Here is a 15,753-nt window from a genome sequence, read left to right on the forward strand (position 1 = left end):
AAAAAAATTAATAAGACAGTGTCTTATTATCGGGGAAACCCGTTATGTTAGTTCAGAGAGACTTCTCTCCCTCCCTCTCCCCCCCACCCCGCCATTGGACTTTCAGTTTCATCTACATAGGGGACTGCTAGGAAGGAGCTACTCTTCAGTTTATATTCAGAGACCTGCCTAGAGCGCTGAGCTGTTAAGTGACTGACCAAGGAGAGATCATTGCTGATCTGACATTTCTATGAAATTCCATCACAGCAAATAAAAATCTCTCTAGCATAGACTTGAAAACTTTCATTAGGCAACCCTTCATTTTGAGCAATATTCAGTTTGATAACAATTCCAGTATGGCAAATTAAATAGAGAATTCCTTGGAGTTGTCATTGTCAGGTGACTTGAAGTTAGACAGGGAGGTTTTTGCCAGAGGTTTTTGAGGAACAGAGTGAGATGAACAGAAAGATAACTCCGAGAGACTCTAAGTTATGCAAGACAGACTTCATATCTTCCTTTTTCTCAGTCTCTCTCTATGGTGCCTAGTATAGGCCTTGCCCTATACAATATCTAAAAAGTTGTGCATATTAATAATTTTGTAACAAGAAAAAATTGCCTTTAATTTATCTGGGTGTTTTTGTACATGTTAAATGAGAATCAGGGTGGTATGGTAGATAGAGAGCTGACCTTAGAGTAAAGAAGAATTGGGTCCAGGTGTTGCCTCTGACAGATATTGTCTGGGTGCCTAGCACCTAACCACTTAGCATCCCAACTCACTGAGACTAAAAGTTGAAGAGGGGGCAACTACAAGGTGGTGCAGTGAATAGAGTACTGGCCCTGGAATCAGGAGGACCTGAGTTCAAATCCGACCTCAGACACTTGACACTTACTAGCTGTGTGACCTTGATCAAGTCACTTAACCCCAATTGCCTTGCCTTCTTCCCTCCAAAAAAAAATTGCAGAGGAGATTATCTACCTCTATTGGTAGAGAAAATTCATGAGGAACTCAAAATGCCAACGATTGCATAGGTCCTGTCAAAAATACATATGCATAAATGTTTATACATATATGTATGTGTGTATATATTATATATCTTTATAATGAAAAAAAGGCAAAAACAATGCTCACTGAAAAGATAAAATAAAAACTCTGGGATAAGAGATTTCTAATCTTCTGTATCTATACTTACAAAAAGGAAGATTAATGCTCAAAATGATAGAATTGTGGTTTTACCCAATGAATAGAAAGATCAGTTGCATTCATAAATCTCTAGTTATTATTAAATCAATCAACTGCCAATCAATAAACTTTTATTAAACATCTACTTTATTAAGCATTGACCTACGCATTACCATAAAAAAACAAAAATGAAACAGTTCCTTATCTCAAGGAGCTTCTATTCTGGGATGGAAGAGATGATAATTATATGCAAAGAAAAACGGAGTTAACGAGGTGGCATGGTAGATAGAGCACTGGGCTGTGAGACAGGAAGACTCGTCTTCCTGAGTGTCAGTCCAGCCTCAAACACTTACTAGCTGTGTGATTCTGGGCAAGTCACTTCACCCTGTTTGCATTAGTTCCCATTTGTAAAATGAACTAGGGAAGGAAATGGCAAACCACTCCAGTATCTTTACTAACAAAACCCCAAATGGGGTCACAAAGAGTCAGATAGGATGGAAACTAATGAACACACACACAGAGAGAGAAATAGAAAATAAAGAAAAAGTTGTTAAATCCAAAGTCATTAAGGAGGAAGGGAGGGAAGACACTAGTGGTTGGACAGATCAGAAAAGGTAGAAGGTAGTGCCAGAGTTCTGTCTTAAAGGAAGTTATATATTCTGTGAGATAGAACTGAGGACAGGGTGTGTTCCTGGTATGGAACAGTTAGCACAAAGGCCCAGAGATTGGAGAGTGAAGTGTCTTTTATGAGGAACAGAGAAAAGTCTTGTCTGACTGAGCAGTAGTGTAGGAAGGGAAGTAATGTCTAATAAGACTGGAAAGATAAGTTGAGGCAGGAGTGGGGAACCTGCAGCCTCCAGGTCACAAGTGGCCTTCTAGGTCCTTGGGTATGGCTCTTCGATTGAGTCCAAGTTTTACAGAACAAGTCTTTTTATTAAGGGGATTTGTTCTATGAGGTTTGGATTAATTCAAAGGACTGTATTTGGGGACATAGAGAGTCATTTGTGGCCTCAAGGCCACAGACTCTTCACCCCTGGAGTTGGGACCAAGTTGTGAAGGGTCTTAAAAGACAAAGGAGTTTACATTTTATCCTAGAGGCAATAGGGTGTCACTGGGGTTTATCAAATAGGAAAAGTAATGTAGAAGCTTGCTTTGGCCACTATGTGGGAGATGGATTGGAACAGGAAAGACCTGAGAATGGAAGACTGACTAGGAAGCTATTACAATCTTGGTAAAAAATAGTGGGGATCTGGATTAAGATAGGAGCTCTGTGAGTAAAGAGTTCATCAGAGTCATGAGATGAAGAGGTAGAAATGGCAAGATTTGGCAACTTACTGAATATGTCGGATGAGGGGAAAAGAGAAACTGAGAATAGTGCTGATCTTACAAACTTAAAAGATTACAAGAATGGTGGTAAGTTCAATATGAGGAATGGTCTTGGCAGAAAAGACAATGAGTTCTGTTTTGGACATTTTGTGGCTGAAAAGTCTCTAGGATATCCAGTTAGTGGTGCAGGCCTAGGGCTCAGGAGACAGGTTGTAGTTAAATATGTGGACTGGTAAGTCATCTGCTTAGAGAGGATAATTAAACCCTCTCAGAAGTTGATGAAATCACTGAGCGAATATATAAAGAGATACAACAAAAGGGCCTAGTAGAAAACCTTGGGAATACATCCATAGTTAGAGTCTGATGTGCTAATGATAATGTTCCACAGCAAGGGAGACTGAAGGATAGTCAGATCGAGAGGAGGAGAGCCAAGAGAGAACAGTATCATGAAAACTCAGAGAAGAAAGAGTATCTAGGAAGAGTGGGTGGTCACTAGTGTCAAAGGTAAAAGGGCCAAGATGGATGAAGACTGAGAAAAAGCATCAGATTGTAAATTAAGATCTCAGTGCTAATTTCAGAGGGAGTACTCTTGGGTATTGAATCTCGGGTGACTCCAAGTTTGAGAATTTAGGCATTGGCCCTTCTAGAGAAAGAAGAGAAATCGCTGCAGAATTCCTCAATGATGTATTAAAGCCACATAATGGTGGCCGGGATGGGGCAAGAGATCTGGACCTTGCCAATTTCCACTGTTACAGTGAATTATTTGAACAATGGAAAGGAGAGTTACTACTAAAAAGCATTTCCCTTCTGCAAGAATCCAAGTCCTTAGAAGGTCTCCATAGGGCTAAAGAGGTACTCAATGGAATGTGGAAATCAATGTGAGTGCTATGTGTATTTTCTGTACATGCTTAGAAGTTCCAGTGAATCTTTTGTACCCTTGAATCCCATTTTCTGTAGAATGAAATCAAGGCTATCCTACATGATATACATTTCTTACAGTGAATGCTTTCTTTGGGTGCTGGGGATACTGTTGCCTACATTTAGGGAAACCTATTAATAAGTTATATTTGTAGATTTTCCTGGAGAAATCCCAAATTGGGTCAGAAAGCTGAAAGGGAAAATGGCCTTTTGGCAGTTAGACCTCAGGATCAGACCTAATCTGTATAAGGTTGAAGTTTGGGGTGGAGGGGGGCCCAGGGCCATGGGCTACACTTACCTATCATCTTCGATGGTGAGCCCTTTCTCAGACCCCTGAGAAGTACAACTTGGTCTGGTTGTTTCCAGGTAAAGTCCATGTTTTCTTTCTTTGAAGCCTTACAAGGCAATTCGGCGCTTTCCCCAGTCTCTCCCAGTACCAGCTCCTTTCCTCTGGTCATAGCAGGCAACAGAACTAGATCCCAGAGATTGAGAAGAAGAAGAAGGTAAGGGCCAGAAGCAGCCCAATTGCTGACTTTTATTTCCTCCCCTGACCCATCAGTGAGATCCAACTCATCTGCCACCCCAGCCCCCAAATTCAAGGATGATCACTCACCCAACGGCAGAGCCAGGAGCAAGGTTGCAAAAGTAGCTCCTCTAGTCATACTGGCCTCGTCAAGGAAGTGAGTATCTGGACCTCCTCCCAGAGGTGCTAGAGTGGGAAGGAAGTCTAGAAGACGCTGGTCAGAGCTCTGGTGAAGGAGGTCTCTTTTTTGTGATTCTGCAGATTCGAGAGAATTCAATTAATCAGAAACTATTTCATAACATGCCTACCACGTGGAGGCATATTGGAGCAGCTAAGTGGGTAGAGCACTGGGCTTGGAACCAAGGAAGACTCAACTTCATGGGTTCAAATCTGGCCTCAGACACTTCCTAACTGTGTGACCCTGGGCAAGTCACTTAACCCTGTTTGCTTCAGTTTCTCATCTGTAAAACTAGCTGGAGAAAAAAAATGGCAAACTACTCTAGGATCTTTGCCAAGAAAACCAAGAAGAGTCAAGCTCCACTGAACAGCTATTATGTCCAGGATACTGAATTATATAATATATAATATATATATATATAATAATAAATAATATATAATATATATATAATATCCCCAGGATACAGGGGATACAAGGAAGAACAAAATTTTACTTTTGGAGCTTATAAGTATGAAGTTTTGACTTAAATCCAGCCAAACTCTGGTTCTAGCCAGCTTTTGTCCTTTGATTCTCATCCATAGTATCATAGATTAGGGGTCGAAAGGGACCTTAGGGGCATTTAGAACAAGTCTAATTCTTCTTTCACTCGTGGTTTTTCAAGTACTTGAAGTGTCCATATTGTCCAAGCTCCAATCTAAACTATCCCTAATTCTTTCAAATGATACACTGTCAAAATATTTTGGAGGTACTCTGCTTCTCAGAGCTAAGGCCCAGTAAGCCCCTAAGCCTGGCATAACAACAACACTTTGCACTCTGGATGGCCATACCCTCTGGCAAACTGTACTGCCTCGACCAAGCACCAGATGCTCACTGGCCCCTACTTCTCAAGGACCTGAGAGTTATCCGTCATCTTGCTTGACTTGCTCACAATCTCTGTTCCTTGTAACAGCCAAGTGACCTGAACTGTACCCTGCTGTGAGACAATCAACTCTGAGACTGTTCCCACAGGACCCGGGAATGCCTGTGTTGTCCATGCCATGGGAAAATGCTACTCAGCATCTAAGAATGATTATGTCATAATCCAGTCCACTGATGTATATAAGCATTGCTTTTACCCTTATGTATACATTACCCTTATATGTATATATATATATATATGTATGCCCTTATATATACCCTTCTCAGGATGGGGGGCTTCCTTGCTTGCAAATCATTTTCCTCACTCTGAAATAAATTATACCTCTACTTTGTGTCCTGACACACCTGCCTCTGGCCTACTCTGTTTAGCACAGGCCATTCCCAGGTTAGAGACTGGTCCAGTTTGAACTGCATTCAAAATTCTGTTGACATTAATTAGTAGCAGTAATTCTTGGGATGGAAGTGGAGGTGAAGCTTTGAGCCCTCCAGTAACAGAGTCACCACTGGAGCTTTCTGTGAAGTCCAACTCGCCCTCGTTTGGCACTGCTCTCACTCCTGCTCCATTAAGTTCACTTTTCTTCGTGAGAAAAACCCCAGGGTCCCTCCCTTGACCTGGTTCTGGTAAAGATATCCTATGTACACCTCTGGTTCTTTGCGTAACCTTTGGTTTCTTTTGCCTCTGGTAAATTTGCTGCTGTGTGCCTCTGGGTTTTTTTTTTCTCCTGTACACTTCAGGGTCACTATGCCCACCTCCCCAGACAGCAAATTCCTACTTGCCTCTGTTCTAGCTTTGGGCTCCCCTGCAGGCTAAGAGAGTATTTGATTAGCTAGCCTCTGTAATGCACCTCTGTAATTTGGCCACTCTGCGTGGTTCTGGTAATTGGTTTTGTAAATTGCATAAGCTTCTGAATTGTGTAATTGCCTACACTTCTGATCCATGTGCCTTGTGTCAACAGGGTAAAATAGGATCTGTGCACTTTGTTGTTTGTTTTTGTCTTGTCATTTTGTCTGTGTGTCTTTGTAAGATGCAAAGTGTCTGTGTCATGTTTGGACTGTGAGCTAGATTCTGTTACCTTGAAAGATTTAAAATCCAGCCAGCCAGAAAAACTTCTAAGGACTATACCCAGAACACTGGGAAAGTTTGATGAGGAACTTTCATAGCTGAAGCAGTTGTCCCAATAAGCAGGATTAACCCCCCACTTTAGACTTTCTGTGGGAGATTAGGTTATAAGAAAAAACCTGTAAGGCATTTTTTTCCCCTGTCATTTCAACCATTGGCCAAGTTGGAATTACAGAAATAAAGTCAGATCATCAAAGCTGTAGAATTGCTAAAAACATCTTAGCAGATCTGGAGGTTTGGAGATTAATCATTAAGGAGTTTGGAAATTGGTGGGGTTTTTTTTTTTTTTGGCTTTTTGGATGGGGGAAGGTAGGGCAATTGGGGTTAAGTGACTTGCCCAACATCACATGGCTAGTTTTGTGTTAACTGTCTGAGGCTGGATTTGAACCCAGGTCCTCCTGACTCTAGGACCAGTGCTCTATTCACTGTGCCACCTAGCTGCCCTATGAAATTTGTCATTTTTAAGATTGCAGGGAGAGCTCCTGAGATTTTGAAGTAATTACAGAAACTCACTCCCTTCTGAAATACCTTAGCAAGTATTTTGGGTACCACGCTATAGAATTTGTTTTAAGGAAAAATAAAGATTAAATCTTATAAAAGTTTTTTTAAGTAATTAGCCAAAAAGAGTAATTAGCAAGATTAATAGTTTCATTGTTCTAGCATAACGAAGGAAAGCTAGTTGGTAGAAACTCCAGAATGAAGAAAGTGAAGAAAAAATACGTGAACAATTTGTACTTTAGGACCACTTCTTGTTAACTGCGCCCCCCAACTCAGAGACCCTCTCCTTTTTATTCTGTTAACCCTATCTCCTCAGATCAGATTTTAAAAAGAGAATGCTGGAGAACTGTAGGGAAACAACATATCCTGCCCACCCTGCCCCAGTGGTTTCAAATGACCCCAGTGCTTGCAGCTTTGGGGGGAGGGAGTGAGGTCAGACCTCATGGCCAGCATTCACTCTGCCCTGCCACAGGAACTACCGCCAATGGGAAGACCCTGGCACCAGTCACCTGAGCCCCTAGCTTATGCCCTCTGCCACACCCCCAAAGCCCAGTCTCCAAGGTGGGCCCAGCCCTTGGAAGGCCCTTCCCAGATGCTGCCTAGAAGGGTCCATGTGCCTCTGGCAGCATCTAGCATGGCAGTACAATGTGGGGGAGCCAGCCAGCCTGATTCTGCCTCTGGTAAGTCCACCCTTCTCTGTTCCCATTGCAGAAACTTATTAGCTGTGTAATCTTAGGCAAATTATCTTATCTCTTTGCCCCAGTTTCCTGATTTATAATTATTAATATTATTTCTTTAACTGAATGTAATTGTTCCATGCCTATAACTTTAAAGTGGTTTTAAAATGCCAAAAGCAATAAGAACAATGGTTTTTGTGTGATAATTTAGAAACACCAATTGTTGCCTTCTGAAGTTTTATTGCATGTTTTAAATACATGATAGTTTGTTTTATTGTTGTATTTCTAAATTGTATTGTATTTCTAAATTCTCTTATATTGTTAAATTTGAGAGATCACTGTAATAGAAATGCTGTTAGACAAAACTTCCCTTTTAATCTGGGTACTATCGTATTATGAATTTGGTTTTTTTAAGGATATTTGATGTAAATATCAAAAAATAGATATTTGAAAACTGTTAAATATTTAATAAGGTATATTTAGTTATAAAAACAGGTAATACTACTACTAATAACAATATTTACTATAATAGCAATTTTTCATGTAAAATCTTGGCTATTATGAAAGTATATGAAGTGGTTTAAAGATGTAGCTTCAACAAATTGATGATGAGTCAACTATTAGGTATTTGCTGTGTGTCTGAAGTCCCAGAATATGGGTAGTTTTAATTTATAAGTAAAGGATTAATGAAACTGTTAGGGAAAAATCAGGAAAGACATTCAATCCCTAAGTTGTGGTTAGTGAAATTTTGCTATTTAAAGTAAAAAAAAAACTTCCCAGATTGTAATTTACTATTATTGTGAGCTTTGCTTACAGGGATAGTTGTCTGAATTGTTGTAATGGAAATGCAAATTTAAAGATCTTCCCTGCCCCTAGGCTAAAGTGCACCTGGAGCCTGGGGTGGGAGGCATGTTTTTCAGTAGATACTTCTTGATTGGCCAGTAAGTAAACAAGGTTGTTACATTCTCTGAGCCAGGAGAAGGCTATATAAGCCCTGATGTGAGGCTTTGTTTTGGGGCCCACTTTGAGAAGTGTTCTGTGATTTGATCTGTATTCTGGGAAGCCGTTGTCCAGGCCCCCCCCCCCCAGCTTTGAAAAACCCAGATGTGGAAACCCAGATGTTGACTGGGTATGGATGTAATGGCTGGACAGTTTGGAAAGCTGTCTACTTGATCTGTTTCTGTATTGATAATTCTGCCTGTATACTTTGAAGTTCGGGGTGCTGACCTTTTTGCCCTGAACAAGGTAAACGATATATGGTCTGACTGATTAAAGTAAGCTTGTTAACCCATTTTGAGTTGCTTTCCTTTATCAAAGCAGATCCAAGAACCTGTGAGCAGGCACCCTGGGGACACTGGGGTGCTTGCCGCTACAATTGTCATGAAACCAGTAGTAAAAATGGCGTGTGTGATTGTCTGAAAACTGCTTAATGGAGGATGTCTATGCCTGGGAAAGGTTTTTGGAGACAACCTTGGACACAGCTTATGTAGGATCCCCTGACTCTATTCTCTTACTGTACTATTTCCTTTCTGAAAAGGAAAATTCCCCACTTGGTTAATTCTAGGACTTGCTTGTGACTGTGACTACATGATTGACTATCAGATATGACTTATGTCTGGAATCAAACAGAGCTAAGAGAATCCCCCCCATTATGATATGTGACATTGTTATAACTATATCCCTCTTTTTCTTTTTATAACAAGTTCTATAATCAAGAAGTTTTGTAAGTATAATACTAAATCTATTAAATAATAGATTGATACTAGAACATTTCTGAGTTACTATAATAGAATGCAAGTATGATCATCTTACAATTTTAACCATATTTGTGGCCAAATTATAATGGAGGGATGATATTCTCCAAAGGAGGAAATGATTAGATAAAGTTATAAAGTAATAAGACAAAAATATAATGCAAAATTTTTCCAATTAAATGAAATAGTAAATTTTGAAAAAAAGCAATAGGATTAAGTTGTTTTCTCTAAGAAATGTATACATATGCATATGATTGGCTCCCCAAATTTATCTATCATGAAATTTCAGGTTTTCAGTATTAGTTTTAAGTTTTAGAATTGTTTTCAAAGTTGGATTAAGGTTTTATTAATTAAGGATTAATTTAATTAATTAAGGATCAATTAATTATTTATTAATTTATTGATATCCATAAGTTATATTGATAATCATAAAGTGAAGTTATTTTCCCATTTTCAAAGAATCTGTCTGATAATTTTTAAAGGACAGACGAGTTCATTTAGACTCTCATAAATTTTTTAAAGATTCTTATATCAGGTACAGGATTTAGGTAAGGATAGAAACAGAAAATGGCATATGAACTGAAGTTCTGTAAAGTTTCAAAATTGGAGAACCAAATTTAAATGATTTTACTAAATTATATTAAGTAAAAGATATTTAGGGATCAGATAGCTTCATGAGACATCTGGGACTCAAAATGTGCTGGTTAAATGGATATTGAGAATGGATTACTAAGATACAAGGAGACTTGATACTGGCCAAAGGGAGGGGATCTGAAAGAACTCTTGTGGCATCTTGGCTTATCTGCCTCTCCTTTATTGGCCGTAAGGGAAGGAGTTCTTTCAGATCCCCTCCCTTTGGCCAAAAGGAAGAAATGTCCAAATATTTTGGAGTGCCCCACTGGGATAAGGCCCAACAAGTAGGCTGTGCCCTGAGCTTGGCATAACAACAATCCTTTGCACTCTGGATGATCTCACCCTCTGGTAAAGTGTATTGCCTTAACCAAGTGCCAGGTGCTCACTGCCCCCTATTTCCCAGGGACCTGAGAGTCATCCTCAATCCTGCTTGACTTACTCACAATCCCTGTTCCTTGTCACAGCTAAGTGAACTGAACTAGGTACTGTACCCTGCTGTGAGACTGTTCCCACAGGACCTGGGAACACCTTCCTTGTCCATGCATGAGCCCACCATGAGAAACAGCTACTCAAGACCTAAGAATGATTATGTCATAAACCAGCCTACTGATGTATATAAGCAGTGCTTTTACCCCTACATATTAAGCCCTCCTTCTCAGGAGGGGTGTCTTCCTTGCTTAAAAATCATTTTCCTTACTCTGAAACAAATCATACCCCTACTTTGTGTTCTTACACACCTGCCTCTGGTTTGCTTTGTTCAGCTCAGGCCATTCCCAGGTTCTAGAGACTGGTCCAGTCTGGATCACATTCAAAATTCTGTTGACATCACAAGTAGCAAGTTCACTAGTACTCTCAACATCTAGGTTACTCTCCTCTGATGCACTATAGTTTGTCAACATTCCTCTTTACAATGGGTGCCCAGGAGAGGCAAAATGGAGCCATGGAGAGAAAGCCAGAGGGATCAGGGAACTCGGAGTTCCAGTCACACACACACACACACACACACACACACACACACACACACACTCTGGCTATGGGACCCTTAGCAAATCATGTAACCTCTCAGTGCCCCCAGGGACTCCCTATGACTATAATTTGTAAAACAGTTGCTTATCTGTATCAGTAGTAGCTTAACATTTAGAAGCCATGTAATATAAAGGATCAGAGAACTGGCCTCAAAGCCAGAAAGAGATGGCTGGGTAGCCCTAGGTCCATCCCTTAACCTCCTAGTACTGACCTGAATTGGTAGAAGGATTTTCCTCACCTGAGAGTTCTGTATCAATGAAATCAACAGGCCCAGTCCCCACCTCTCCCTTCGAGATTCCCAAAACATTTTACAATGTATGTACAGTGCATGTACAAAGATGCAGAGAACAAATACAAAAGTCAAGACATAGGTCTGGCTGTAGTGAGGAATTTATGTAAGGTTGAAACAAGAAATGAGATTGGAGAGGGGTATTTCAGTCATATTGTAGTGGGCCTTAATTGCCACAATAAGGAGTTTCATCTTTATCATGTAATAAATGTCATCCCCAATAAGGAACCATTGAAGGTATTTGAATAGGAGAAAAAAAAACCATGAGCAAAGCTGTTCTTTAGGAAGATTAATTTCCCTTTTATTTTTTGGAGGGGGGAAGGCAGGGCAATTGGGGTTAAGTGACTTGCCCAAGGTCACACAACTAGTAAGTCTTAAGTGCCTGAGGCTGGACTTGAATTCAGGTCCTCCTGACTCCAGGGCCAGTGTTCTATTCACTGTGTCACCTAGCCACCTCTAAGATTAATTTCTCTTAAAGGACATATGTATGTGTGTGTGTGTGTGTATACATTTATAGTAGCTCTATTTGTAGTGACAAGGAACTAGAAAGTAAAGGGGTATCCATCAATTAGAGAATGGCAGAACAAATCTATGCATGAATGTAATATAATGCCACAAGAAATGCCAAAAAGGATGGCTTAAAAGAAATGTTGGAATACTTGTGTATACTTTGAGAGGCAGCTAGGTGACCCAGTGGATAGAGCACTGGACCTGGATGCTTACTAGCTATGTGACCCTGGGCATGTCACTTAACTTCTGCCTGCCTTAGTTTTCTCAGCTATAGAATGGGGATAATGATAACACCTCCTCCCAGGATTGTTGTAAGGATAAAAATGAAATAAGATTTTCAAAGTGCTTTGTAGAACTTAAAGTGCTATATAAATGCTAGCTATCATTATTTTTGAATGAAGTGAAAGGAACCAGAAAAGCAATTTACATAATAGCAGCATTATAAAGAAATGCAACCTTGAGAGACTTAAGAAATCCTTTCTATGCAATGAGTAGCAACGATGCTTGAGTACTGATGACAAAGCATGCTACTTACCTCCTGTCAGAGAAGTAAGGGAATCAAGATGCAGAATAAGACATAAATTTTTAGACATGGCCAATGAGGAGATTTGTTTTACATAACTATGTATATTTGTTACAAGGATTTTGTTTTTCAATGAAGGGTTAGGAGGGAGAGAAAATAAATGCTTTGTTAATTTTTTTTAATGGTTTTAAAGATTAACTTTTCTTCTATTTAAAAATATTTGGGGGCGGCTAGGTGGCGCAGTGAGTAAGAGCGTCAGCCCCAGAGTCGGGAGAACCTGGGATTGGTTCCAGCCTCAGACACTTAACACCCGCACAAAAGAACTGGCCGTGTAACCTTGGGCAAGTTACTTAACCCCAATTGCTTTAAAAAAATTTTGTATTTTATTTGTTTTGACATAGTGGATACATCCCAAGGAACAAATACACAAAGTCTACTCCCCCAAAAGAGTTTTTAAAAAAACTAGCTGAAAGAGTGATTTGGCTGATAAGTGTATATCACTTTTAAGATCAATTTGGCAGCCAATGAATTGAAGTGGGTGCACAGGCACATACAAACACAAGAGTGGCCAGATCAGTATCCTAAGAGAAAAGATCTCTGTCAATCGTCTCCATTTTCCACTCCTTACAGCCCTATATTCCACTTCTTTATCCTTCCTACACCCCTGCATTTCCTTGCTAGAAGACCTCCCCTGCCCCAAATATTTCACCGCCCCCAACTTCCTCAGTTCTAGGAAACAAGTACCATGAACTCTGTTGGGGGGGTTGAAGAAGGGGAGAGTTGGGGGAGGGTAAGGAAATAGCAAGAAGAGGGAAATTAGTGGTTTCCTGTTTCCAAACTTTAAAACAGGAGAAATGGCTTTCTGATTATGGATCTTAGGACCTTGAGAATGCACTTGACATGGAACAGATGAAAGCCCAAGAAGAACCAGCTTCATCCTAATTCGTGAACAAACACTGAGCACATTGAAAGGGAATGATATGTGGTGGGAAAAGAACTAGATTTGTATGCAGAGGATATGGGGTCAGATCCTAGGACTGCTACTAGTTAACCTGTGTGACCTTGGCCAAATCACTGAATTTCTTTAGACTTTAGAATTCTCATCTGTAAAAATGAGGAGAGTTGGACTAGATTATATATAAAATCCTTTTAAGCTCTAATTTCTATGATTCTATGTAAACCATTTCCTTCACACTTCTCTGAGAAGGTGCTAAGGAACTGAGACTGCCAGCTGGGTTGAGGAGGAAGCTGAAAAAATGAACTGATCATACCATGGAGACTTGGTGTATATGTAACTGAACTGAGTAGCTTCCTAACTTTGGGGTGGGACATATTTGGCCTTGAGGGGACTTCTTTCCAGGGGGAAGTCATGTAGATAATCAGAGAAGGAGGAAGTGTGGGTGTTGATTCTCTTTGTCAAGCTCAGAGGAATTGTGACAGGTTTACTGGCCTTCATGCTGCCCAAAGTAGGGAACTACAAAAGTGGCACTGGGAATGAACAAGGGAAAATCAAACTCACTGAGAACCAGCAGCAGCAGAGCCTGGTAAAAAGAATACCTAACCCATAGCTCATTTCTCAATTTTCCTGCCTCCTTTCCCCCCAACTAGTAAAGTTGACAGAGAGGAATAACAGACCTAAGTCACCATCCTTCTCCCTGCCTCAAGTTCTATTGTGGCCTCGTATACCTTATTTTAACGCTATGGGATCCTGATTTAAAGTATGTGGTCATTAACTATGATTCACATCTACTAGACTATTTATGAACCTGGAGAAAAATTTAGCAAGGAAAGAAGCCTATAAGCAGGGCAGAGTGGGAGTTGGCAAAAGTGCCTTGGGCACTCACCCACACCCACAAGGGACCATCTACCCTCTCCACCCCTTTACTGGAAATTGCAAACAAGGTAAATGAACTATAATTGGGGAATGGTTAAACAAATTGTGGTACATGAATATAATGGATTATATTATATACTATGTAAGAAATATACTATGTAAGAAAGTATGCATATGAAGAATACCAAGAAGTATGGAAAGACAGTGAACAAACAGATCCAAACTAAAGTAAGCAGAATTAGGAAAGCAATATACATAGTGACTACAACAATATAAAGGAAAAGAACAAAAAAAAGAAAAGAAACTTATTGCTATGTCATTATAAACATGACAAAGCTTGACCTCAAAGAAGAGGTATGAGAATGTACCTCCCTACGTTTTTTTTGCAGAGGTGGGAGACTATTGATGGGGAACACTGTATGTAATAGCCAGCTTGGTTAATGTGTTGGTTAGTTTTGCTAAACTGCTTTTTTCCTTTCTTTATCGTTGTTTATTATAAGGGATGATTCTCTGTGTGGGGGAATGGGAGAGATTTATTGAGAAATGGAGATGATATAAAAACAAAAGACATCAATAAAAAAAATTTAAAGAAATAAAATAAATATCACAGCTATTCCGAGCAAGAGGAGGTTGAAAATGTAGGTACACAAAGACTTGCACATGGGAGACACTGAATGAACATTTGCCAAATGAATAAATGAGAGTTGAGAAGGGCTGAAAGTAGGTCATTTGTAAAATTGGTATAGCACTGAGAATGGGGCCTGGGGCAGGATGGAGGAGAGAAGGATGGATACTGGATGCTGGACAGGTTGTGGGGGAGGGAGGAAGGACTTTGTAGCTTGGAGACTGCCTCTTTCCTTGCCTCCTTTCATGTTGGGCTATTATTTTTCAACCCCAAATCCTCCCCCTTTGGGGGGGGGGCATTTTCCACTCTCCTTCTAAGCCTGCACCTCCCCCACCACAGAGCCCATATTCCCCGGATCTGTGTGGGGGTTGTCTTCTTTTCTCTGCCACCTCTGGGCCCAGGGCTCACCAGAGGCTAAGGTTTTCCAGCTGCTTGTTTGCCTCTGCTGAGGGCCTGGAGCTCACATTTCCGCTGAGCCTGGGAGGCCCCAGAGAGAGGTCTTTGATTCTTACAATCTCCAGCCACCATGGAGACAGACTCCACATCCTGTGCCCCAGTGCTCCTCAGCCCTTGTGAGAGATGCATGCAGGAGCTTTGTTGCATCTAGTCAAGGGTCTCTTCGTATCTCTCTGTCTGGCCTGAGTATATCTGCCTGTATCTATGCTTTTTTTTGATGCTGATACCTAGAACTCTCTGCGGCTACATTTTTGTCTCATACTTCAAGAGGCTTCGCCTCCCAGCCTTGCTTAAGCCCCAACCCCTCTGCTTCATTCTTAGCAACCCCATCTCCGGCTGCCACTCTGTTCTTTCTTTCTCTTGTCTGTAAACACCATCCTGTTCCCTAGCAGGAACCCAGACATTTGGTAAGCTTTGATCTGAAACAGGTCTTCCAACTGAAAACAAAAATCACCACCACCACCACCACAACTTAAAACTCCAGGATTCAGATATGGGCCTAGGAGGTAGAGAGCAGGGAAGGTGACAAAGGGAGGGGTAAACGTGAACAAAGGGAAAGGGACAGATGGAGAGAGAAAGCAAGGAAGTCTAGGGAGAGATAAAGATAGAGAGCCCCAGAGCAGCTCATTAAAACAATTGATATATATATACATACATCACAAAATGCACATACTCAAGCCCCACACAGCCACACAATCCAAGAACAATAGAGACTAACAGAAAGAAAGCCAGGACAGAGAGAGACAGAGACAGAGAGACAGAGACAGAGACACAGAGAGAGACAGA

The 15,753-nt window shown here is 40.6% G+C and overlaps 3 protein-coding genes across 3 annotated transcripts in view; all 3 read right to left on the reverse strand.

The window, feature by feature from the left end:
- Nucleotides 1-15,753, reverse strand: part of EMG1 (EMG1 N1-specific pseudouridine methyltransferase) — a 370,137-nt gene that overhangs the window by 259,862 nt on the left and 94,522 nt on the right. The gene's annotated exons all lie outside the window — the stretch shown is intronic.
- The window catches only part of TPI1 (triosephosphate isomerase 1), a 204,943-nt gene that overhangs the window by 94,662 nt on the left and 94,528 nt on the right, over nucleotides 1-15,753 (reverse strand). The window lies entirely within an intron of this gene.
- CD4 (CD4 molecule) overlaps nucleotides 1-15,753 on the reverse strand; it is a 44,223-nt gene that overhangs the window by 25,299 nt on the left and 3,171 nt on the right. The window contains exons 2-3 of the mRNA XM_069101574.1: nucleotides 4,017-4,181; nucleotides 3,702-3,875 (exon numbers count right to left, since the gene is read on the reverse strand). Coding sequence (XP_068957675.1) covers nucleotides 3,702-3,875; nucleotides 4,017-4,065 — 223 coding nt within the window. The 5' untranslated portion in view covers nucleotides 4,066-4,181. The remainder of the gene's footprint in view (nucleotides 1-3,701; nucleotides 3,876-4,016; nucleotides 4,182-15,753) is intronic.

Source organism: Petaurus breviceps, unplaced genomic scaffold (assembly GCF_028583685.1).
Source record: "Petaurus breviceps papuanus isolate PSGF00001 unplaced genomic scaffold, PetGlider_PUasm1.0 470, whole genome shotgun sequence".
NCBI lineage: Eukaryota > Metazoa > Chordata > Mammalia > Diprotodontia > Petauridae > Petaurus > Petaurus breviceps.